The following is a 25,804-nucleotide window of genomic DNA, read 5'->3' on the forward strand; positions in this document are numbered from 1 at the left end:
CGGCCAACCTTTCTGTTAGTAGCCAAGCACTTAACCATTGTATCACCAGGGCTTCCTTGTAAACACTCTGTTCTACATTAAATAAAAGCCAAACACTTTAGTTTCTTCATCAGAAGAGGACTTCCTAGTATGAATGCTTGTATTCGGTGGAAAATTCAGCCCTGTGTTTTATTTAAGAATGACTGTTATTTCTATTCTATTGTTCAGTGAACAGTTACTGTCAGCTATGAGAGGGCATTGGCCTGTATGCACTGTGGGGATGCAAAGATGAGTAAAGCACACTTCCTCCCTATGAGAGGCTCAGAGCCTCTTCTTGGCAAACAGATATGTAAATCAATAATTACAGCTCAGTAAGATACGTACTTTAATAGAGCTTAGTTAAAAAAAAAAAAAAAAAAGACCATGTAAGTAGAAATGAAGAGGCAGCTGAGGCAGTAGGGACCACAGAGGCCTCAGCAAGGAAGTGACATTTCAACTTTGTGGAGTGAGCAGTCAGTTTCCTTTTCTACAAATAGGGTCTATTGAGGATACCCTCATAGGAGAGAGAATGGGTGATGGGTTGAAAGAAAGTAAGGGGCCAGGCTGTGAAGAGCTTGGCATGCCACACCAGGGAATCTAGAATCCAAGGGGAAGTTTTTTAAATTGAAGAATGTGAGGGAGCCCTGGTGGTACAGTGTATTAAAACACTTGGCTGCCAACCAAGAGGTTGGCAGTTCGAACCCACCAGTGCTCTGTGGGAGAAAGATGTGGCAGTCTGTTTCCTTAAAGATTTACAGCCTTGCTAACTCAAGGAGGCAGTTCTACTCTTCCTATAGGGTCTCTATGAGTCAGAATCAACTGGACGGCAATTTTTTTTTGGTGGGGGGTGAGCACATGTGATATTAGAGACTAAACTCGGGCAGGCATGTGCCCCTATAGGAGGTACGAGAGGCTGCAGCGAGAGAGAACAGTGCTGCAGTGATTTGGAAAAGCAGAGAGGACGGAATTGACTCCAGCAATATTGTAGAGGTAGCATCTATAGGGTCTGGCACAGCTTGGATGTGGGCCTGAGAGAGGCATATGAGGAGCGACTCCCCATCCCTCATGTTTCTTGCAAGGACAGATGTCACTCAGAGTTAGGAAATTAAAAGAAAAGTAGGTTTAGATATGGTTGTTGTTAGGTGTCATAGAGTCAGTTCTGACTCATAGCGACCTGATGTACAACAGAACAAAATTATGCTCGGTCCTGTGCCATCCTTAACAATCGTTGTCATGCTTGAGCCCATTGTTGGCAATCACTGTATCAGTCTATCTCATTGAGGGTCTTCATCTTTTTCACTGACCCTATATTTTACCAAGCGTGATGTCCTTCTACAGGGACCGATCCCTCCTGATAACGTGTCCAAAGTATGGGAGATAATGTTTTGCCATCCTCGCTTCTGAGGAGCATTCTGTCTGTGCTTGTTTCAAGACAGATTTGTTTTGTTCTTCAGGCAGTCCATGGTGTATTCAGTATTCTTCACCAAACCATAATTCAAAGGTATCAGTTCTTCCTTGGTCTTCCTTATTCATCGTCCAGCTTTCCCATGCATGTGAGGCAATAGAAAATATCATGGCTTCGGTCAAGTGCACCTTAGTCTTCAAGGTGACATCTTTGTTTTTCAACACTTTAAAGAGGTCTTTTGCAACAGATTTGCCCAGTGCAATGCGTCTTGATTTCTTGACTGCTGTTTCCATGGGCATTGACTGTGAACCCAAGTAAAATGAAATCCTTGGCGACTTCAATCTTTTCTCCATTTATCATGATGTTACTTATTGGTCCAGTTGTGAGGACTTTTGTTTCCCTTATGTTGAGGTACAATCCATACTGAAGTCTGTGGTCTTTGATCTTCATCAGTAAGTGCTTCAAGTCCTCTTCACTTGCAGCAAGCAAGGTTGTGTCATCTGCATAACGCAGGTAATTAATGAGTCTCCCTCCAATCCCAATGCCCTGTTCTTCTTCATATAGTCCAGATTCTTGGATTATTTGCTCAGCATACACATTGAATAGGTGTGGTGAAAGGATACAACCCTGGTACACACCTTTCCTGACTTTAAACCACATAGTATCCCCTGTTCTGTCTGAATGACTGCCTCTTGATCTACTATGTACAGGTTCCTCATGAGCACAATTAAGTGCTCTGGAATTCCCATTCTTCGCTATGTTACCCATAATTTGTTATGATCCACAGAGTCGAATGCCTTTGCATAGTCAATAAAACACAGGTAAACATCCTTCTGGTAGTCTCTGCTTTCAGCCAGGATTCATAGGACATCAATGATATCCCTTGTTCCACATCCTTTTCTAAATCCAGCTTGAATCTCTGGCAGTTTCCTATCGATATACTGCTGTAGTTGCCTTTGAATGATCTTCAGCAAAATTTTATTTGCATGTGATATTAATGATATTCGATAATTTCCACAATCGGTTGGATCACCTTTCTTGGGAATAGACAAGGTAATGAGTTCTCCTTTGGACATTTGGACATACTGAGTTTCTGTGAAACATTCAAGTGCTGATGTGTGGTGGCATGTTAGAAATTGCAGTGTTTTACCTTAGGGAGGGAATTGGGGCCTGAAAATAAGGATTCAAATTTATAAGTGTGCACGTACCTGAATCCATTGCCATCAAGTCGATTCTGACTCATAGCAACCCTAATTCTAATCCTCTACCACTGTTTACCTATAGAAAACCTAGATGCTCCTCTACAGACATGTTGAATCTCTAGAGATGTGCAAAAAATAGAAATCATTTGAATTTCATTAAGCTGCCTCCGTTCTCAAACCCCAAATGTTGGAATCTTCCCACAGTCCTCATTTATAATCCCTATTAGTGCCGAGCACTGGCAGCTAACCCGGCCCTTTTCCAAATATAGAGAGGTCTAGTGCCTCGGTCCAGCACAGCGCTGGAGTCTGGGACCTGCCTCTGCTGTCAGAGCTTCAGGAGTCCTGCCCAACAGCAGCGGGTCAGATAAGTGAATTGAAGTGTGCCCGCCCACAAAGAACCCTATCCAGCATAGGGATAGAGAGTATGGGAAAAAATGCTCATGAAACATTCTTCAGTGAAAAGGGGAGTTACAAACAGTATTGTCCAGAGCATGTTTGATTTTAGCCCAGTTGTGACAGGGAGAGGGGGACAGGGAGTAATCTCCTACAACCCAGGTTATGTATATTATCCCAGATGGAAAGTCACACTTCACCCACAAAAATGGAAATGTTGTTGTTGTTAGGTGCCGTCCAATTGGTTCTGACTCATAGTGACCCTATAGGACAGTGTAGAACTGCCCCATAGGGTTTCCAAGGAGTGGCTGGTAGATTCAAACTGCTGACCTTACCCACAGGTCTTGAGGGTACACTGCATCCCCATAGGCCACAGCATACCTGGGGAGGTCACAGGTGGAGAGAGCGTGTGAGCTTGAGGGTGTGGACCTGGGGCATAGCCTTTATTAGGGTCTGAGGGTGGGGTGTGAGGGGATTTTCACAGGGTATGTGACCATTGGTCCTTTTTAAAACTAAAGAGTGAGAAACGGGAGAGTGGCTATATGGAAACTATCTAAGGGCGGCAGCCTTGGGATGCTGAGGAGTGGAAAACTTGGGTATCTCCGGTAGCATGGTTATCTGGGGCAACTAGCTGCAGCAGGATGTGGTGCACCAGCCAACATGGTGAGAAGGGGCCAGCATGGATGCTGAGGCATCATCTAAGATGGAGGCTGGCTAATATCATTACAATTACACACAGTTTAATCTCAACCAAATAAGATGCACAGTATGTTCCCAACGGTATTTCACATATATACTTGTAGGGGAAAAACAAAACTGAAAGGTTATATACAAAAGTGATTTTTCTTGGGGTTGTGGAATCTGGGATAATTTTTATTCTCTTTATTTTTCCCCTCTATTTTAATAAATACTTGATGAGCTAATACCGTGTGAATAAATTAGGTATTCTGTGACAAGGGGCAAGATAAAGTGTAATTTTGTTTTTCTCTATCTCCCCTACACCTCCTAGGTGAGGTGGACTGTAAGGAGATTGGAGACTGTGTCCCGGGACCAGGAGCCACCTCCACTGACCTGTGCCTCCCTGCCCTGGATTACCTCAGGCGCTGTTCTCAGGTAGGGGAGGTGCCCTTGCTGAACTCCAGGCCCTGAAACACATCTCAGACGATGTTTGTAAAACATACTGTTCGTCTTTTGCTAAAGCCCAAGAGAAACACTTTCTGCTATCTCTGGGATTGGGGCGTGAGTGTGGGGTGTAAATTTGTATCTCTACCCCTTCCACAGGGCCCTAGTGGCACAGTGGTTAAGAGCTCAGGCTGCTAACCAAAAGGCCAGCAGTTGAAATCTACCAGCTGCTCCTTGGAAGCCCTATGGGGCAGTTCTACTCTGTCCTATAGGGTCACTCCGAGTTGGAATCCATTTGATGGCAGTGGTTTTTTTTTTTTCCTAACCTTTTCCACAAAGGAGAGGAAGGGTAATCAAAGTATACTAGAATGCACAATTTGATCCTGAGCTCTCTGAAACTTCTTACTTATACTAAGATGATACTAAAAAGTAGAAGGCGGGGACAATGAAGAGGCACCCAAAAAAGGCAAGCAGGCCATGTGTTAAATCAAGATGTAGTAAAAAGAGCCAATGCAAGTGAATGAAGAGCAGTGGTGGTTCCGTGGTAGAATTCTGTCCTTCCGTGCAGGCAGATTCAATTCTGGGCCAATGCACCTCAAGCACAGTGGAAGCATGCATGTTGCTGTGATGCTGAACAGGTTTCAGCAGAGCTCCCAAACTAAGACTAGGAAGAAAGGCCTGGTGATCTGCTTCCAAAAATCAGCCAATGAAAACCCTATGGATCAAATCACAACAGTCCTATCAAGTTGTACATGGGGGCTAACTCAATAGTAGCTGACAACATCATCATCAAAGTGAACAATGACCTTCATTATGCTAAATCCAATAATTCTCTTCATATTGTATCGAATATGAACAATGAATAAGGAAGACTGAAGAAGAACTGATGCCTTTGAATTATGGTGTTGGTGAAGAGTATTGAATATGCCATGGACTGCCAGAAAATGAACAAATCTGTCTTGGAAGAAGTCAGCCAGAAAGCTCATTAGAAGCGAGGATGGCAAGACTTTGTCTCACATACTTTGAATATGTTATCAGGAGGTACCAATCCTTGGAGAAGGACATCATGCTTGGTAAAATAGAGGGTCATAGAAAAGATGAATTGACACTGGCTGTAACAATGGGCTCCAACGTAATGATTGTGAGGATGGTGCAGGACTGAGTAGTGTTTTGTTCTGTTGTACATAAAGTTGCTATGAGTTGGAATAAACTCCATGGTGCCTAACAACAAACAACAACGTTGTATCAAATGCTGGTCAAGCAAGATAATACTCCCATCTTGAAGCCCTTTCTCCTCTAGGCTTCAGTGACATCCCTCTCTCATAGTTTTCCCCCCATCTTCTCAGGCTGTGTCCCTGAAGAGGTTGTGCCTCTTCTTTTCGTAATCTACTTCAGCCTCTCCTTCGGTGATACTGTTGCTCCTCTGGCTTTAAAAGAATACATGGCCCTGACTTCCTCCTCCAGCTGCCTCCACAAGGCCTCACGTGACATAGCCCCCTGCTTCCTGTCCACCCTCAGATCCTTCCCTCTCACTCACTGTGCTCCAACCACACTCACTTTCTATCCCTCAGATATACCAAGCTCATTACCACTCAGGGCCTTTGCTAGTCTCTCTGCCTGCAGTGCCCTTTCCCCAGACTTTCCCCAGATCTTGGTATGGCACCCATTATCATCTGAAATGTCACTTCAGAGAAGCCAAAGCTAAAGAGTCTACCAACTCCCTGCCAGTATCCGCCCCCCCCCCGCCCCCGCCACACACACACCTGGTCACTCTTTCTAGTACCACCTGTCTAGTTTTTCTTGTAACATTTATGTCAGAAATTTTATTTGTGAAAGAACTATCATCTGTAAGATCCACAAGGACAGGAATTTTGTCCATCTCGCTCACCTCCGTTTCCCTGATTTCCAGAACAGTGCGAGTGTGGTGGGCACAATCCTAACTCAGAGGACCCATGGGAGTTTGTCCCAGAACAAACTGGGATCCATGGGCTCTATCAATGAGAAGGGAATAAAGAACCTAGCTGCTCTATTAGCTGTTTCTGATTCCCTCATTGCTCCCACAGGTCCCATTCCTTTAGATGCCTCCCTTTTCCCCCTGCCTCTCACCTCCCCTTGCCTCATTTCCTTAGAGGTTAAATTAGGGGAAAGGAAGTCAGAGTGTGTATCCCATTTGCCTATGGACTCACTTCTCAACGATCCCCATAAAACACTTTTCCCATAAGCAAAAATTCTTGACGTGTTTCATGGTTCCCTTGGTAGGTTTGTAGAAGTCCATAAAACTCAAATGTAATTGTAACACTGAAGAATCGTTTTTCCTCTACTTTTTTTCACCACTGAAGGTTATTTCATCTGCTTCGTGGTATAAGTGCCTCTTGTGAACAACCTTATGAATCCAAATCGCAGACAACCAAATTTAATTTTTTCATTGGACGATCCTCTGGTTTACTATCTTCCTTCTATTACTGATGTATAATTTTATTGTTCTTTAAAGCTTAGGGTACAGCTTCTTTTTTTATATATGTAACTGTGGTTTGGTATTTTTGTATGTAGTTATTGGCCAAAATCTACAAAATGCCCTTGAAGCCAATATTTCTGAGCGGGCGGCTTGCTAGCTTGCCTCGAAGACTTCAGGAGCAGTCAGCAAGCAGTGAGGACGGAATTGAGTCAGTTCTGTCCGATTTTGATGACGACACTGGTAAGGTCATTGATTGGACTAACCCAGGTTATTTGCTATGTTCAAAGTAGCTTATATCATACGAATCATCATTCTTTTATGTTGTTATTGTTTGTTAGTCTGTTAGAACAAGTCTTCCTAAGGTTTCCATGGATGCAACAAAAACATTTTACAATTGATGCCTCCATCCAAACCCATCCATTTGACATGGGTGCCTTTATCTAAAACCAATGCAGGTTTGCAGATTCCACTAAATGCCATTTCTAACTCCAAATTCACTTGAATTTAGCAATTTGGAATGTGGTTGCATCGATGCACTGGTACTTAAATTGGCTGATAATTGTCTTCAATACCTTTTAGGAAACACAGTCATTTTGTAATTATTTCCTGCAGGACTATTTGGTTAGAGACTGGGGGAAGTTAAGCTGTTACTGAGGAGAATCTATCTGTGACCGGGGAAGCTGGAGGCTCATTAAAACAATACTTTAAAGAATTTGTTTCAAATAGATCCCATGTAATCTCCTATGAATTAGAGTTCAATCTAGTAGCTTTGGTTTATTGTTGATCATTTTCAGAGGGTTTAACCAATGTTCATGCTCGCTCCCTTCTGTCTCAGAAGGCCCCATTCTGTTCCAGATCTAGAAATGGAAACAACATTGCTAAAGAGGCCTAGTTTCTGAGTTTAGGTTGTTTCAAACTCTTAGAAAAGGACTTTGTTGAGAGGTTTTTGTTTATTTATTTGTTTTACTGTTACAAATTTATTTTGCTGTTACAAACTCATTTGTAGGGGTGGCAGGAAGATTTACTTTTTTTTTTTTTAGACTTTGTTGGTAGTTTAAGTTGTCAGGCTTTTGTGTTTTTTTTTTCTTTTTTTAATTACATTTTTTGATAAGAGTTACAAACTGTAAAATCTCACTAGTCACAGTAAATCTCACTAGTTCAGACCAATTGTGAGGAAGAATTAAGAAATAAAAATCTAAAGTAGAGAACACTTTAAAATATTGGAAATTGGCTAAATGTTGCCTAATAGAGGTCTAATCTTAACAACTATATAAAAAACCAAGCCTGTTGCTATCCAGTCGATCCCAGCTTGTAGGATTCATTTTTACTTAGCATCTAAAACCTCCAGCCCAGATAATTATACACACAAGCCAATGCTGCTTACCCATGATACATTCTTTAAAACAGCTGTAAGCGGTTTGTGTATGTAACAGTGAACATTCCCCTTTCCATCTTGAACAAACCATTAATCCATTCATTTTTTTCTAGCAAGCCTATTATGAATAAAGTTCAGGCAGCGCTTACCTAAATTATCCAACATTATGAATTCACTGAGGGCTTTAAAATTATAATAATATATGAAACATAGCTAGATCATAGAAAAGAAAAGCTTTAATATTAAAAAAAAATTCTCACCATTGACATATTCTCAGATATTGTTCCTCTGGTTCCCAGTGGCAAATACTTTTTTTAAAACCTTTTTCTATGGTAATTCCACACATATGCAAAGTAGACAGAATGATATAATGAACCATCATGTACCCATCACCCAGCTTCAGCTATGATCAGCCTATGGCCAATCTTGTATCATGTGTCTCTCTCTCCATATTCTTCCTTTTCATATTATTTTAAAGAAAATTCCAAACATCATAGCATTTCACCTGTAAATATATCAGTATGTATCTTTAAAGATAACCACAGTACCATTATTACAAACCATTGCAATAACTTAAATAGCATCAAATTTCTAGTCAGTGTTAACATTTCCAACGATGTCAAATTACTTTCAAGATTCCCATGAGGTCTGTACTTTGTGACTGGTTGATGTCTCTTTATTTTCTTTTAATCCATCTCTCTCCCTCTTCTTTGCAATTTTGTTTAAAAAGTGAAATCCTTTGTTTTGTGGAGCTTTCTTGTGTATTTTATTGGTTGTACACCCACAATGATGTTCAGCATCTTTCTGTCCTGTGCATGTCCCCTGCTTGTCCGTACCTGCTCATATATTGGTGTTCATGAGAATCTCCTGTCGTCTAATTTTATATGTTTGTCCGTGGGGTTCGGTTTTCCCTCCTTGCAATCAGTATATTAAAAAAATTATGGTAGTTTTTTTTTAATGGGAATATTTAAAAACTGCAATGCCATTGTCTAATATAGTTACCTTTTGCAGGAAAACTAGAAGTGAAGGATTAAAATAAAAATGTAGGCTGGACTATTTTTGCATAGAACTTCAGGTCCTTTTATATTTTTGTACCCAACTCTAGGTCCTTTTATGTGAAGCTAGAGAAACTGAGTCCTTTCTCTGCCTCAGCTGTTTGAGCTGTTGACTCACATACTTCAGAAGGCGGTGATGGGCAGGAATGTAGGCTCATATAGTGCTCAAGTTAATGACAAAACTAGAATTGTTTGGAACAATAACAAAAATTCCATGTTTTTCCTCTCACCTAGTAATATGCAGCATGAATAGTTAGTATCTTATTTTAAAAAATGAAACTCTTAGAAGAAGAAGAGAGGTGTACTGAGGGATGTATTGTTCTGGGAAGACAATCCCTTTTGACGCTATGAGCATCATTTCCCCATGCGTGAGCAGCATAGACAGTGGTTTGTATGTATGCAGGATTCAGAGAGTACCATAACTGCAAACTGAAACTTGGACAAATAAAAGTGATTTATAGATGCTGGCACATTGTCTCCATAAACAACTGCCTCCTATGCCATAGCCAGAACTGGTTGGTGCCCAGCTACCAGTATTGAATGTTTTAAATGTTCTATAGAAGAATCCTGATGAAAGGGAAGGGGGCAGGAAATGTGGAACAGAACTTCAAATTTTCATGGGTTCCAGACTTCCTGAAGCCATTGAGGCTGGATAAACCCCTGAAACTATTGCCTTGACATGATCTTTAAGCTTTAGTTAAACCAAAACTATCCCCTGATGTCTTCTTTGAACCAAACTATAAAAAAAAAAAAAAAAAAAAATAGTTTAGCATAACTAGTAAAGAATGTCTGCCTTGAGCATTATGCCCTTTTAAAGAACTGTCTATATGGAATCAAACTGACAACAGCAACTTGAAAGGTTAGACAGGAAGGTGGGGACAGTGAGTTTAAGCAATTTAGAAAAGGAAGGTGAGAATGGTTGTACAATTTGAGGAATGTAGTCAGAGACACTGAACTGTACACACAGAAATTGTTGAATTGGTGTATATATTGCTGTGTATATTTTCAACAACAATAAAAATAAAAAATGAAAAGCCATAAAAAATGATTTATAGATTGTGAAAAAAAAAATCGGAGATGAATGATAGACCCTTGAAAAAAATGAGGCAATGAGAACAGAAGATAGACTAAGGTGATGAAAGGGATATTTTATTATTTTGCTATTAGCTCCTGAGAAATCTGACCATCATTTCAATTAAGTAGAATTCACATACCATGCCATCATCTTCTTGAAATGAAAAGAAATATTGGCATCTTTCCCGTTGACTTTGTCAAAACATGTAAATTATAAGCTGCTGGTGTATCTAGGCACTCACATCCTTACAGCTCTTGACAGTGTGTAGAACCCTGTTAAATGCACTGTTGAATTTGATCTTGCAGTGATCACTGTGTTGAAGTGGGTCTTACAGAGGCTGTTTTTGGGATTCCAGGTCTGATAGAAGTCTGGATCATCTTACTTGAGCAGTTAACAGCTGCTGTGTCCAATTGCCCACGTCAGCACCAACCGCCAACCTTGGATTTACTCTTTGAGCTGTTGAGAGATGTTACCAAAATACCTGGTAAATATTTTTATGTCTTCCGGTGAATTGTTATATGTTTAACTTTCAGGAGGGTATTTCTGTGAGTATCTATCTGTTTTACTGTTTCACATATAATAGATGCTCAATGAATGTTGATTGGCCAGAATGCAGTTAGGTTTAAGATATGTCTAGTGTATTGTTTGCATGTCTGCCTATCCGCCCATTTACAAAGACTGTGTGGTGGCCAGTTAGTTTGAGCCCCATGTTAACGGAGCCAAGACTGAGGTATCAGTGCTTCCATAAGCCAATTGGTTTTGCTCTGTTCTGTGATTACAGTCTTCCTCCTTGACCAGATCTCTCAGTCACATGCTCTTGGGCCCCAGGATGTCTGTAGGGCTCACCAAGTCTACCACTGAAATGACAAACTACTCAAAAGTATATGCAGTATAAAGATAGCAGCATCTTGTTGCTATAAAGCTCACAGGTGATTATATTTGGAAAAAGACCTTTAGTAATCACCTAGTACAGCCCCTCATAGTATTGGAGAAGAATTGCTCTCAGGAATTTATTTCTTGTTCTGAATTAATCAAGTGTAGCATGCATGTTATTCATCCAGTTTTCCCAAGCTCAAAGAGATATTTTTATAGAAATTTTTACTAACAGAATCAGAACCCCAAATGGAAACACTAGCTAATTCCATATAGTAATGAGAAGAGTTCTGTATTCATCATAAATTCATGAAGACTTGATGATGGATGCCGTTTTAAAATATAGTTACCTTTTGCAGGAAAATTAGAAGTGAAGCATTAAAATAAAATGTAGATGGACTAATTTGTAATCCAACTCTAGTCCTTTTGTATGAATGTAGAGACATTGAGTCCTTTCTATACATCAGCTCTTTGATGTCAGAATTTTTTTTTCTCAGAAAAACCACCATAGCTACTCTTGTAATTTAAAAAACTTTCCACCTAAGAATAAGCAGATATTTTATAGAATTAATTCTAACTCTGTCTTACTGTTAGGTACCATCTTCTCCTTTTACATTTATTGCCACAAACTGTGTATAAAGAGCATTTAATAGTTCTACTTTTAGGAGTCTATCATCTAAGGAGATTAACAGTAAAGCAGACAAAAATGTGTATATAAGTATGTTCAGAGAAATGTCTGGAATACCAGAAATATTATACACGCCCTAAATGGAAAGCAAATTATGTTAAAGCCATGTACATATTATGCAGGCCTGAAATTTAATATTTTTGAAGAATATTTAATATGAATAGCTGTTTACAAGGCACTATTAAAATATAAATATTATGGAATACAGTCTCAGCTACATGAAAATGTATGTATTTATAAATACACACATACACATAAATGTGCTTTCAAAAGTTACTAGACTACTTCAAAATGTGATTACCTCTGTGGGTTTTTATTTTCATGTATTTTCCATGTTTATTCCAAAAGCATGCCTTGAAGCACAAAGATTTTTATTATAGCTTGTCTATAAAGCAAAAAATTAGAAACATCTTAGATGTCCATCAGTAAAGGAATGGATAAATTGTCGCATATACATACAGTGGGATAATGTGTGGCACTAAAAACGAGGACTATCGGAATTTGCTGATATACAGTGATCGCTAACATATATTGTTAAGTGAAAAAAAAAATCAAACTTCAGACCAATGTTTACAGTATCCCCATTTATGTAAAAAAAAAAAAAAAAAGCTTAAAACCCCAATATCTCTCTCTGTTTCATATAACCCAGTGCTATTTAGATTTACATCTGGGGACTAAGAATTGGTCAAGTGATACTTTTATCAGTATTTTAATTTTTTTAAGAATGTATTCATGTATTACTTATATAATTAAAATCATGCAGAAACAAAAAAGAAAAATGCCACTGAAGAGCATGCATTCTCCCATCAGTGGTGTCTTAATCATCTAGTGCTGCTGTAACAGAAATATCACAAGTGGATGGCTTCAATAAACGGAAGTTTATTCTCTCACAGTCTAGTAGGCTAAAAAAAAAAAAACAGTGGACTAGAAGTCCAAATTTGGGGTGTTGGCTCTAGAGCAAGGTCCTTGTCATCAATCTTCCCCAGGTCTAGGAGAGTCTCAGCACAGAGACCCCAAGTCCAAAGGATAGGCTCTGCTCCTGGTGCTACTTTCTTGGTGGTATGAGGTCCCCCTGTCTCTCTGCTCACTTCTCTCTTTTGTATCTCACAAGACATTGGCTCAAAACACAACCTAATCTAGTAGATTGAGTCCTGCCTCATTAACATAACTGCTGCTAATCCCCTCTCATTAACATCATAGAGATAGTATTTACAACACACAAGAAAATTACATCAGATGACAAAATGGTGGACAATCACACAATACTGGGAATCATGGCCTAGCCAAGTTGACGGACATTTTGGGGGACACAATTCAATCCATGACAAGTGGTAAATTCTTTTTTCTTGCTCCTTCTTAGAGAATGGTAAGATCCTTCAAGAGAGATTGGCAATGCCAAATGATGGCAAAGAGCTCTCCTTTTATTACAGGATTGTTGCTGAGGACACAATTCTGATGCCAACTTTCCTTTTTCAGGACCAGGCTTTGGTATCTATGCAGTCGTTCATCTTCTCCTTCCTGTGATGTCCCTTTGGCTCCGTCGTAGCCACAAAGACCATTCTTACTGGGACGCGGCCTCTGCTAATTTCAAGCACGCCATTGGTCTGTCCTGTGAGCTGGTGGTCGAACACATTCAAAGCTTTATACATTCAGGTATCTATTTTGCCAGAGCAGTTCTTTGAGTATTTTAGTAGACAGCATCATTGACTAAATACCTTCAGTAAATACCTAATGGTGCATGGTTTTTGTCCTAGGAATTATTAAAATAGAATTGCATGTTCAATGCCAGCCCTCTAGTAGTAGATTTCCCAAGAGAAAACTGATGCCTATGTGTCCTCTACAAAATAATCAAACAGAATACTCTCTCTATATAGAGAGGCAATTAAAAATAAAATGTATAATAAGCAGGTTTAGGGTATCTGTGCATTAGGAGAGGCAAGTTCAAGTATGTAATAAAGAAGAAATAGCCTATAGGTTGGGGTTAGTGAGGGGCTATATCCTGTTGTCCTGCTTTATCTGGGGAAGTTAGATGGAGGAGGAAGGGTTTTTTGAAAAGACTTCAATTATGGGCAAGAAATTGCCTAACAAGTTAGGGATGAAGAGAGGATTCTTCATATTTGCGGCACCTAGAGAAAGATATGAAAGTGTGGGGTGAAACAGTATGTTTGAAGTGAGCAGATGAAAAGGAAGATGGAGGCAGGGGAGATGGGTGGTACCAGTGAAGAAACATTTGTGAAACACTGATTCTTGCTCATGATCTGCCACGAGAAAATCTGGAAGTTTGGGACTAGAGGAAACATCCATTCAAACCACAGTTTATAAATAAAAGGGAAAGACATATGGAAGTATAAGGGAGAAGGCAAGTGAAGAAGAGTCCCTTTTTGGAGAAGGTAGAAAAACTACTGAGAATGTTGACCCCTAAAGGGAGAGGCACAAAGAAAAGATAAACTGTGCCTCTGCTACGTTCAGGAAGAACAGATTGCACTGCAAAAAGAACACTAATTGAAAAAGAAAACAAGTGGTTGTTTCCACATGTCAGTGTAACTGTAAACCTAACGATAGATGTTCTTGCCCAGCATGGGACCCTAGAGGATTCCACTGAAGTTTGTTCTGTGGCGTCACAAGAAGTTTTGAGGAAAAGAATGAAGATGTATCCCTTGAATCGGGCAAATAGAATGTGGTCTTAAAGTCTTATTTTCTTTAGTCCGATGATAGCATACAGGATGAAACCAGACTAACAAGGTTCAAGAAATATTAGGACTAAAATGTTAGGACTACAGTCTTTTTGTTTTTTTAAAAGCATTTACTCCAGATAGCAGAAGTAATAAAAGTATACATTTTTAGAATTTTAATTTTTAGCTGGTATTCAGGTTATATATGTCCTGTTGTTTAAGTAGGTAAATGATATACTTTGAAAAATGTCATCAACACATAAAAGTATACCACATTTTTTCACCTTGACATATCTAGAAATGGATGAAACAAGCTGAAATTGGATAAAAGCTAAGAAAATTGTTTTGTTTTGATATAGCCATTTTTTCCCATTGTTCTATTTCTTTTTTCCAGATACCTATATACTTAAAACTAGACTTTCCTCTTTTGCTACAGATGGCCATTTCAACCTGTGCTTTACAATAAAGTTGAGTGAAATCTTGATTTTACTTTTCCCTGTAGATATCAGGTATGAGAGTATGATCAACACCATGCTGAAGGACCTCTTTGAGTTACTGGTAGCGTGTGTGGCCAAGCCCATGGAAACCATCTCCAGAGTGGGCTGCTCCTGTATTAGGTGAGAAAAATGTTCTTTGGCTTTCCACAGAATAGGAATTTTCATTCTGAAATCCAAGGGAATTAAAGGAGCACTGGTGGCATGATGGTTAAGTGCTCGGCTGCTAACCAAAAAGTTGGTGGTTTGAACCCACTAGCCATTCTGTAAAAGAAAAAAAGATGTGGCAGTCTGCTTCCGTAAAGATTTACAGCCTTGGAAATCCTCTGGGGCAGTTCTGCTCTGTCCTGTTGGCTCACTATGAGTTGGAAGAAACTCGATGGCAATAGGTTTTATAAGTAAAAATGTCTCTGTTCTAGTAACTTCAGTATTGTCAGCAAATATTATGTAAGGTATTATACAAGATACTGTGGTGCATGGACAGTGATGTAAACCAAGGGCCCTGCTCTGAATGAGCTTATATTCTATTCAGAAAGACATAACAGAGATAGTCGCATGAAAAAATCGTAATAGTAAGGAGTAACTAGTAAATGCCAAGAAAGCACAAGAGGTCTGGGGCATAGGATGGTCAGGAAGGACTTCATTAGAGTCAGCTCCCCTAAGGTACAGAGCATAATGTTTTAAATATTCTCACTGAATTCCCTTTCCTTTATCTAGGCCAACGCATAAATGTTTTATTTCCTACTGAAAGGCAAATTACATAAACTATGAAATCTATATTCTCCTATAAGCAAAAGACAGGAAAAAAATATATAGTCATCTGTATTTTATAATTTGCTTTGAATTGTGAAGAGGAAGAAAAGTAGACACTTCTGTTTTCTTTTATGTAAGATAAAATGATAAAATTTTCCTTCAACTTCTATTTTCCATTGGTCTTCTAAATTTACAAAAACTTCCATTAAAAAAAAAAAAGTTTTATTGTACTTTAGGTGAAGGTTTACAGAACTAGCTTCTCATTAAACAATTAGTACACATATAGTTTCATGACATTGGTTACTAACCCCCTATGATGGGTAAGATTTTGGTAGGTGGGGACTTTTCAAGCAGGAGAACAGCATGAACTAATGTATGGAGGTGGGAATTATAGGTGACAACAATAGGGTTTTTTGTTGCTGTTTTATTTGTTTGGTATTTGTGGAGGAAGGAGCCCTGGTGGTGCAGTAGTTAAAGTGCTTGGCAGCTAACGAAAAGGTCAGCAGTTCAAACACACCAGCCACTCTGTGGGAGAAAGATGTGGCAGTCAGCTTCCATAAAGATTCACAGCCTTGGAGACTCTATGGGGCAGTCCTACTCTGTCCTATAGGGTCACTATGAGTTGGAATCGACTCAACAACAGTGGTGTTTTTTGTTTGTTTTGGTTTTGTGGAAAATGGGGCTAGAGGGAAAATTGGTACAGAATATAGAGTCTTACATGTATTTAAATGCTAGTACATTCATTTGTAATGGGGAGCCCTTAACATTTTTATATTGAAATGGCTTAGGAAACTTTCTTTTGACAATGAAATACCAGATGGACTGAAGAAGAGTGATGAGACAGAAAGAGTTGTCAGGACACTAGGGAATAAATCTCTGCATGAATCTCTGCACGAGTCTATAAGGATCTATTTGGATTCAAGACTTCCCTCGTTTCTCTGGGCAGGTATGTCCTTGTGACAGCAGGGCCAGTGTTCACTGAAGAAATGTGGAGACTTGCGTGCTGTGCCCTGCAGGAGGCCTTCTCTGCTACCCTCAAGCCAGTGAAGGTAAATTGCTCTGAGGAGAGAGCCGGAACAGATCCAAATCTTCCTTAGCTTCCTGGTGCTTCCTCACATTAGGCACTTGGATTCTGCCTTCCTACTCAAAGCAGGCAGTGTCACTTGAAATCTGGCAGATGTTGAGGAAGAAGTTGCTGGGTTAGTACTTTTGTCCTAGCCAACACCGTCAACTGACAGTTGCTGTTGTTGTTTTGGAACCCTGGTGCAGTGCAGTGGTTAAGAGTTTGGCTGCTAACAAAAAGGTCAGGAGTTCGAATCCACCAGGTGCTCTTTGGAAACCCTAGGGGGCAGTTCTGTTTTAATGGACAGTGGTAGATCCAAGATAGAGCCTGGTGCCATGAACCTGGATGCCTACAGTGAACGTCTGCTGTGTTTCTCTTTAGGACCTGCTGGGCTGCTTCCACAGTGGCACTGAGAGCTTCAGTGGGGAAGGCTGCCAGGTGAGGGTGGCGGCCCCCTCTTCCTCCCCTAGTGCCGAGGCAGAGTACTGGCGCATCCGAGCCATGGCTCAGCAGGTAAGGTTGGGGTTTTTGATGTCAGGGATTCTCGGGGGCTCTTGAAGCTTGACATACCTGTTATGAATCTTTCCTAAAGGTCTTGCATCACCAACCAGCCTTTCTATTCCCTTGGGGACATATGCTTCCCCCTTTGAACTCTTGCTGGTACCATTTCCTCACCAGGAATGACTTAACCCAATCAATAGTTTCCTTCTTTCCACCATCATGTGCTTGTTGCAAACTCCAAGGGCCCACATCAGATTTTTTCTGCAGCCTCACCACTGTACTTTATACATAATTGCTTACAGTCCTTATAATGATTTGCTTAAATATGTTACTGCTAGACTACTGTACCTTAAGGATAGCAAACTCATTAAGCACAGAGCTTAATATTTACAAGCTGCTTAATAAATTTGAATGATCATATCATGCATTCATAGTTGAATATAACTGATTATTAAAATTAAAATTTATCCCCCTATGAAGGAATTACTATGTACCAATGAGTTTTTCTTCTTGAGACACACATAAGAAATTACAAAAGTTGGTTGTGAGCTCAGAGCAAATTCTGTGTATTTACCTTATTACTAGAGCAAGGCATAAAACAACAAGCAAAATAAGTCTGACTAGTAACTAGAACACAAACCAAGAGGATGGTCCTCCAAAGTGATAGCTTCTATAAATAGGAAGCCATTGCAGATAGAGAACTTCCCTCTGTGCATATAGGAGTCTTTTCAACACACCACACAGAGAGAGTATTAAAATGCCAATGGAATCTTCTTCTGAAATGGATCATTAATGGAGGAGAAGAGCAGAAAAACATTTATTGAATCTTTCACTTAATATTTCTGTTTCTTTTTCAGTCCCAACCCTTCTCCTATATTCACTTTTAAAATAACCCTGCATTAAATGATCTGTTAATTCTTACAAGATTTGGAAAAGGTTCCTTAAAAAAAAAAAAAAGCTAACAGTATTTCCAAAAAGAAGTGGAAAAGGTAAATCATGGAAAATGAAATCATTTGGATCAGATATCCCAAAAGTAGTTACTATTTTTCTTAGTCACACCTCTCATAATCTGGTAGAATTATCTTGCTTATCAGTAGTCGTGATAGAAGTCCTAATTAATTTCTTATTCCTGTGTTGAATATTATATAACAAATGGAGGACTTCTTTATGTACTCTTAATTAATATTAAATGTCAGTACTTGCTAGTTGGAGCGTACTGAATTGTCCTGTGATAGAGCAGTAGGGCTGTTAGTATATGTATCAGCAGCTAATATGTATAGAGTATTTACTCCTCTGTTCTAATGCTTTGCATATGTAATACACACATATTAGCTCATGTAATTCTCAACAAATGTACCAGGAAGGAAGCCATTATCATCCCCGTTTTATAGGCGAGGAAACTCGTAAAGAGAATAAGCTGCTTGCCAAAGGCCACCCAGCTAATCCCAGTGGAGTCAGGTCGAGGACCAGGGAATTTTGAACTGTACTTTTGTATGTCCATGCAGGTGTTTATGCTGGACACCCAGTGCTCACCAAAGACTCCAAACAACTTCGATCATGCTCAGTCCTGTCAGCTCATCATTGAGCTGCCTCCTGATGAGAAACCAAATGGACATACCAAGAAAAGGTAAGCCACTAAGCCTGGCCATGGAAGGAGCTTATTTATTATTCCCAACTTTTACTCATTATCAAGCTTAGACCAAAGATACTAAAAACATTTGCAATATCATCTAGCAAAGGCTTTCACAAAAAAACTTTTAGCCTTTTAACCTAATTGCCTAGATTTTATACATATTGTAATTGTTGTTAATTGTAATTCGAGGCTGGGTTCAGACTGTTTCTGTAAGAAATACATAAACTGCTCTAGAAACAATAAAGCTGTCAGGAAACCAAGAGATCTGTGCCCTGCCACAAGAAATTTTCTTTTTAAATATAGTAAAACCTGTGAAAGCTGGAACTTGTGTAAAATAAACCTGTCAGAGAAGGAAAACAAAAATATTTTCCACTAAAAGGAGTGACAGAAAAGTGGTAAGACTGCATCCTTTCAAAGACAGAAAACTCGCAAGATCTGGAAAAGCAAGGCAGTCGAGTTCTGGCTCTCACAGTTTTCACTGCCATTCTGCTGAAAAAATGTTGTTCCTGGAGTTGAAGTTGGAATGACAGAACTTTCCCAGTTTTTAAACTCCTGACACACTAATAGTGATGACGACAAATATTTCAGCATTATACGCGAAATACCATGGGTAGCTACAGCCACTCCTCACTTACTGACGTGGTTACATTCCAAAGACCAGGTTGTTATGCAAAAATTGGCATTTTGTGAAAATGGAGGATGACCACATTGGATGACAAAATGGATGATGCCTACATCATTACATAACCTCAACCATCACAGCCAGCTTTACTCTTGCCTCACGCTTCAGTGTTTGTTACTGCCAGACGTACATTGTTAATGCGCAAAAGTCAGGTAGTAGATTTTTTACTGTTGTCGAAAATGCTAAATGTCTGATAATGAGCTTGTCAATAAGTGAGGAATAGGTGTAGTTTGGTTCCTGCAACGCCAGACTACAATAAGGTTTCTAAGAAAAAAGGGTAAAGGATTAGAAAAATTAAAATAGAACTCCACAGGAATGATTACACTTTTGATTTGATGTTTTAATGTATTACTTCTAACTATGAAAAAATGTGTCATATCCCATAATTGTGTCTTATTAAAATTTTTAGTAAAAATTATCCTGTTTGTTTCCTAAGACTTGATAATTGTTAATTCAGTATCATAATATATCTAACTCTACAGCTCCTGAAATTTAGAAAGTGTCAGGAATTCCATTAAAATGGTTATCATGTAATGCTTCAAAAGGTTTGCCCTTTTTTAAGGAAGACTTGAGAATGCAGGTCATTCTGTATTCTGAAATGTATAATGTCTGGATCACTTTCAAGTAACTGATATAAGGCTATTAATCAACCCTATTCTTTTCATTTGAAGTGTTTCCTTCAGGGAAATTGTGGTGAGCTTACTGTCTCATCAAGTGTTACTCCAGAACCTATATGACATTTTGTTAGAAGAGTTTGTCAAAGGCCCCTCTCCAGGAGAGGAGAAGACGATCCAGGTGCCAGAGAGCAAGCTGGCCGGCTTCCTCAGGTACATCTCCATGCAGAACTTAGCAGTCATATTTGACCTACTGCTGGACTCATACAGGACAGCCAGAGAGTTCGACACCAGCCCTGGGTTAAAGTGCCTACTAAAGAAGGTGTCAGGCATTGGGGGTGCGGCCAACCTTTACCGCCAGTCTGCAATGAGTTTTAACATTTATTTCCATGCACTGGTATGTGCTGTCCTCACCAATCAAGAGACCATCACTGCCGAGCAAGTGAAAAAGGTCCTTTTTGAGGATGATGAGAGAAGCACAGATTCTTCCCAGCAGTGCTCATCAGAAGATGAAGACATTTTCGAGGAAACTGCCCAGGTCAGCCCCCCAAGGGGCAAGGAGAAGAGGCAGTGGAGGGCAAGGATGCCTTCTCTAAGTGTCCAGCCTATCAGCAATGCAGACTGGGTGTGGCTGGTCAAGAGGCTTCACAAGCTATGCATGGAGCTGTGCAACAACTACATCCAGATGCACTTGGACCTGGAAAACAGTATGGAAGAGCCGCCTGTCTTCAAGACTGACCCTTTCTTTATCCTTCCCTCCTTCCAGTCAGAGTCATCTACTCCATCCACGGGGGGCTTCTCTGGGAAAGATACCCCTCCTGAGGATGACCGAAGTCAAACACGGGACCACATCAACGAGTGTTCGAGTCTGAGGGGAGGCACTGGGGACACGCTGATGCTGCCTCCAAGCCCCAGAGTGGATAAGAAGGACACCAGCCAGAAGAAGGAGTGGTGGGAGAATGCTGGCAACAAAATCTACACCATGGCAGCCGACAAAACCATCTCAAAGTTGATGACTGAATACAAAAAGAGGAAACAGCAGCACAACCTGCCCACATTTGCCAAAGAGGTCAAAGTGGAGAAGAAAGGAGAGCTGCTGGGCTCAAGGGGCCAGGGCTCCCCACTGCTTCAGCGGCCCCAGCACTTGATGGACCAAGGTCAGATGCGGCATTCCCTCAGTGCAGGCCCTGAGCTCTTGCGGCAGGAGAAGAGGCCCCGCTCGGGCTCCACAGGGAGTTCCCTGAGTGTGTCTGTGAGAGATGCTGAAGCACAGATCCAGGTATGTTCCTGCTGCCCAGGGGATGTAGGGAGGAGCGGCTGGAAATGCAGGCCATGAGGTTGGTTTTCAAATAACAGACTTGTTCATCCTCACAAAGTGTTGATACACACTCTAAAATTGGATATAAAGCCAATATGGGATTCATTTACCTCAAAGTAAGGTGATTCCCTGACCTAAGACACAAGATCTGTGTTACTGTATCAGTGTGAAACTGAAATTACATTCCCCAGTGCTTTCAGGCACTGTGTGTATGCTTTGCCGTCGACTTGGTTCTGACACACACACCACGTGTGTCAGACTAGAACTGCACTCCATAGAGTCTTCTTGACTAATCTTACAAAAGTAGATCATAGGCCTTTCTTCTTTGGTGAGTCTGGGTGCAGTCGAACCACCAACCTTCTGCACCACCCAGGGACCTTATGAAAATTGGAAAATCACCTATATAAATAAGCTGAAGCTTATGAAACTGATAGACATTTAACTGGAATTAAGTCCTTAGTTTATTTGAAGAGGGCATTTAAGAAATTCTATAGTTACAAAGCATTATTGTGTGGTAATACCAATGAATTGTTCTCATCTCAAGCTTTTCTAACCCATCCCAGGCGCATAAACATTCTCTTTCTTCAAAGGGCGTTGAGTGTGCCTGTTCCTTCATATATATATATATTTTTTTAATTCTATGGTACATCAAAAATGAGTTTGAGAAGAGATGGGATAGGAAGAAAGAGAAACAGGAATCTAGAGAAAGGCATTTAAAAATAATCTGAATGTTTATCTTAAGTTGTAGACCCCTGTCACAGGCCTAAGAAGTTTAAGAGGATGTGGAGCTATTGGTTTCTATAAACCTATATAGGAATTCTTAGAGTAAACATAAATTGGAATTAGTAAGAGCTCTGCAAGATGCTTCGTTTTCCTTTGTACTATCTTAAACTAGAACTTTGCAATTCAGAATCCACAAAAATTATCTTAGACTACAGCTTTGAAAGTATCCAGTCAAATTGAGATGTATGGTATTCTTTAACAGACCACTTTTTTTAGCAACTCATAAATCTTAATTGCTTTTTCATGTCTTAGGGCTTTGTTGTGATTTTTAAAGTTATCCTAAATTAAAGCATGTATATTCCAAGTTATGGGATAGCTCCAAAGTTGGAGCCCTGGCGATGAAGTGGCTAAACAGCTTGGCTGCTAACCAAAAGGTTGGCAGTTAGAATCTGCCAGCCGCTCCTTGGAAACCCTATAGGCCGGTTCTGCTATGTCATATAGGGTTGCTTTGAGTTGGAATCGACTTGACAGCAATGGGTATGGATTTATTTTCCAAGTTATCTAGGCATTATAAAGAAATTTAAATTATTGTGGCCTATGGAAATCTCATTATGAGAAGTTTTTTTTTTTTTTAATTTAAGGAATAAGTTTGTGAAAGTTGAAAATAAGGCATTTCTGATATTAAACATGGGGTCACTTGGTGGCACAGTTAAGCGCTCAGTTCGAACTCACCCAGAGGCAGATCTGCTATCGATCTGCTTCCAAAAGGTCACAGCCGTGAAAACCCAGTGGAGCACAATTCTCCTCTGCAACACATGGAGTTGCTGTGAGTCAGAAATAACTCAATAGCAATTGGCTTGGTTTTTGGTTTTAATGTTATCTGTGTCGCTGCCCATCCTTATATATGTGAATTTAAAAGGAGAGTTTATTATAGGCATATCAAATTTAAAAAATGCCTATAATAAACTCTCCTTTTAAATTCACATATATAAGGATGGGCAGAGACACAGATAACATTAAAACCAAAAACCAAGCCAATTGCTATTGAGTTATTTCTGACTCACAGAGGAGAGACTAATTTATTGGTGCTATTTTTAAAGCCTGAGAAAACCTATTAATAGATTGGGAGGGTACAGCCACATCTGAGGGTTCCAATAAAACCATGGGAGAAAGCTCTAATTCTCGTAAATCCTTTCTCGTAGGCGTGGACCAACATGGTGCTAACAGTTCTCAATCAGATTCAGATCCTTCCAGACCAGACCTTCACTGCCCTCCAGCCAGCAGTGTTCCCATGCATCAGCCAGCTGACCTGTCATGTGACCGACATCAGAGTTCGCCAGGCTGTGAGAGAATGGCTGGGCAGAGTGGGCCGTGTGTATGACATCATTGTATAGAAGATTCATATTCCATTCCCAAGGAAATAAAATAGCAAGGGTTAGAGTATACCTGCTAACCCAACTGATACCATTTTCCCCACCACCAGCCCCATCTAAATTCGTGTCTCACAGAAATGTTCCCTAATGTAAAAAAAAAGCCTTCCTAGCTATTCCGTAACTAATCAGCATTGGGACCATTTGGATACTGAGGTGGTATCTAGATGACACAAATGATACTCTGATTTTGCACATTATTTCAGAGAAGACTCCCTTCCTTGACACATCTTTTTAAATCTTGAAGTTTATTTCCCAGTGCTTTTGCTTGCAATGTCCCTAAATGGGTCAATTTCAAGGACTACTTTGAAAACACTACATTGATCCATTTGACTCGCCATTTTAAAAATAAATGCAATTTGATATGATATCTGCTAGTAAGTCAAGCTGATGTATAAATACTCAGATATTATTAATTAGAGGAAGATTTGGATGATGACTATAGGCTTGATGGGGAAGAAAACAGCTGCAAAAATATATTCTTGGGTGTAATGAGAAAGGGATGTATTTTGCTGCAAAATATTCCAGAACATTTCAGAATTGTTCTTAAGTTATCGTTATCAAGCTTCTCAGGTTGGTATATACCAACTTCCCATGTAAGGTACTGTTGTGCCTTTATTGCCCTACTTCTAGAGGAAGAAACTTCTTTCCTGGCAGGTTTCAGTCTGTGGCATGGCAGTCTTTGACACAGAGTCCCCAGTGATATTGGCTGATACATGTATTTCGCCAACAGACGTCAGACTGACCAGCCACCTTGCTGTCCCATTAGTCTTTCCCTCTGCTCCCAAGACAAACAAGGAAAGAAGAAATGGTGCCTTAGCCCCTTGTTGCACAGACATTTCTATGCCCCACAGATATCTGAACATAAGGTATAGCATTTAGTTTTTAAGAAAACAAAACATTAAAAAATGCAACTCATATCAATACCCTTGGAGGAAAGGAACTCAGAGTCCTCCATCCAGTGAGCTGACTTCTCAGGGAATGGGGGGGCAGGAAGTGTAAGGTAGGGAAACAGCTAGAAGGGCTGGGGAAGGAGATATGATATAATCATATTAAGTCTTGATTTAAGAAACTGGCAGATTTAATTTTAAATATCATACAACAATTCTGGTATCAGTGATACAAGCTCTGGCCTTAGAAAAAAATAAAAACTAGACAAAGGGACATAGAATGAAATTTAGAAAAATAATTTTTTTAAGTAAATTTTACCCTATGTTTGAGGTCTTTTTATTCAGACCAATATCTTAGTGAATACATGGCTGTTAAAATGTTTCTTTTCCTAAGTATTATTAGAAAATGAATTTGGAAACTTTTTCCTATTATTTACAGTATATTTTATACTTCTTAAACTCTAATCATAATGATTAAAACTCCTCAATCAAGCCTACATATATACAATCTAGATAGCAGAGTTAGTTACTAAGGCATATAATTTCCCTAGGCCCTAAAAATGTATTCATAATCAAACATGCTATCCTTAAAGATAAAACCATCAACTCTTCATTATTGAAGGAAGGATTTAAAATTGAGCTGTATTCAGGCCTGGTGTTTGTAAACTGCCTTCCTTGAGGAATAGGTAGCTATCTACATAGTTAGGAAGGCGGCAAGCCTTCTGATTCACGTAGGCAAGCCTAAAAGAACCTTATCGCTAAGTATGCCATCTAGAGGTCACCACAGAATCAGAAGACATTTCTCCAGTTCCACAAAACACTCTTTGCCTTCGGTTTTTACTCCTCAATCATTCAAGTTTAGAAACAGATCTTCAACGCTTTGATCTAACAGGCAATGAATTCTTGGGATAGCAGTGAGCTATTTCCTATAGTTTTGAATTTTTATACTTTGTAAGTGCAATTGAAAACTGGGTTGATACTTTTTCTTTTTTTTTTTTTTTTTACAGAAGCAGCCATATATGGCTGTTTTGTTTCTTTTTGTAACTACAAGGTTCAGCTCTACATTTTAATGGGGGGAGGGGAGGAGCTTCAGTAAAACAGATTATAGAATCAGAGTACTTACAAAATGTTTATATGTAGCAACTGTTTATAAAGTATACAAATTCAAAGGAAGCCTCCCTCAATTTATGAATTTCATGTTCCAGAATTAAATTAGTTGTTTAGCAATCAATTCATTTTCCCACAGCTTCTGTATTATAGATCCGAGGCTAGTTCATGAAACCAGGTTTACCCCATGCTGTGTCCAAACACTGCTCTAGTACTAGCCTGATGATGGGACCCAAGAATAAAAAGATGTTTATATAGCTTTT

General features: G+C 39.6%; 1 protein-coding gene across 2 annotated transcripts in view; it reads left to right on the forward strand.

The window, feature by feature from the left end:
• ARFGEF3 (ARFGEF family member 3) overlaps positions 1-25,437 on the forward strand; it is a 165,692-nt gene extending 140,255 nt beyond the window's left edge. For both annotated transcript variants that reach the window (XM_049901986.1, XM_049901992.1), the window contains 10 exons: positions 4,028-4,131; positions 6,691-6,835; positions 10,456-10,584; positions 13,138-13,314; positions 14,836-14,950; positions 16,527-16,629; positions 17,025-17,156; positions 18,650-18,771; positions 20,131-21,352; positions 23,317-25,437. In XM_049901986.1, the coding sequence (XP_049757943.1) occupies positions 4,028-4,131; positions 6,691-6,835; positions 10,456-10,584; positions 13,138-13,314; positions 14,836-14,950; positions 16,527-16,629; positions 17,025-17,156; positions 18,650-18,771; positions 20,131-21,352; positions 23,317-23,508 (2,441 nt within the window). In that variant the 3' untranslated portion in view covers positions 23,509-25,437. The remainder of the gene's footprint in view (positions 1-4,027; positions 4,132-6,690; positions 6,836-10,455; positions 10,585-13,137; positions 13,315-14,835; positions 14,951-16,526; positions 16,630-17,024; positions 17,157-18,649; positions 18,772-20,130; positions 21,353-23,316) is intronic.
• Positions 25,438-25,804: the final 367 nt, after the last annotated feature.

This window comes from Elephas maximus, chromosome 1, assembly GCF_024166365.1.
Source record: "Elephas maximus indicus isolate mEleMax1 chromosome 1, mEleMax1 primary haplotype, whole genome shotgun sequence".
In the NCBI taxonomy this organism is placed as follows: Eukaryota; Metazoa; Chordata; class Mammalia; order Proboscidea; family Elephantidae; genus Elephas; species Elephas maximus.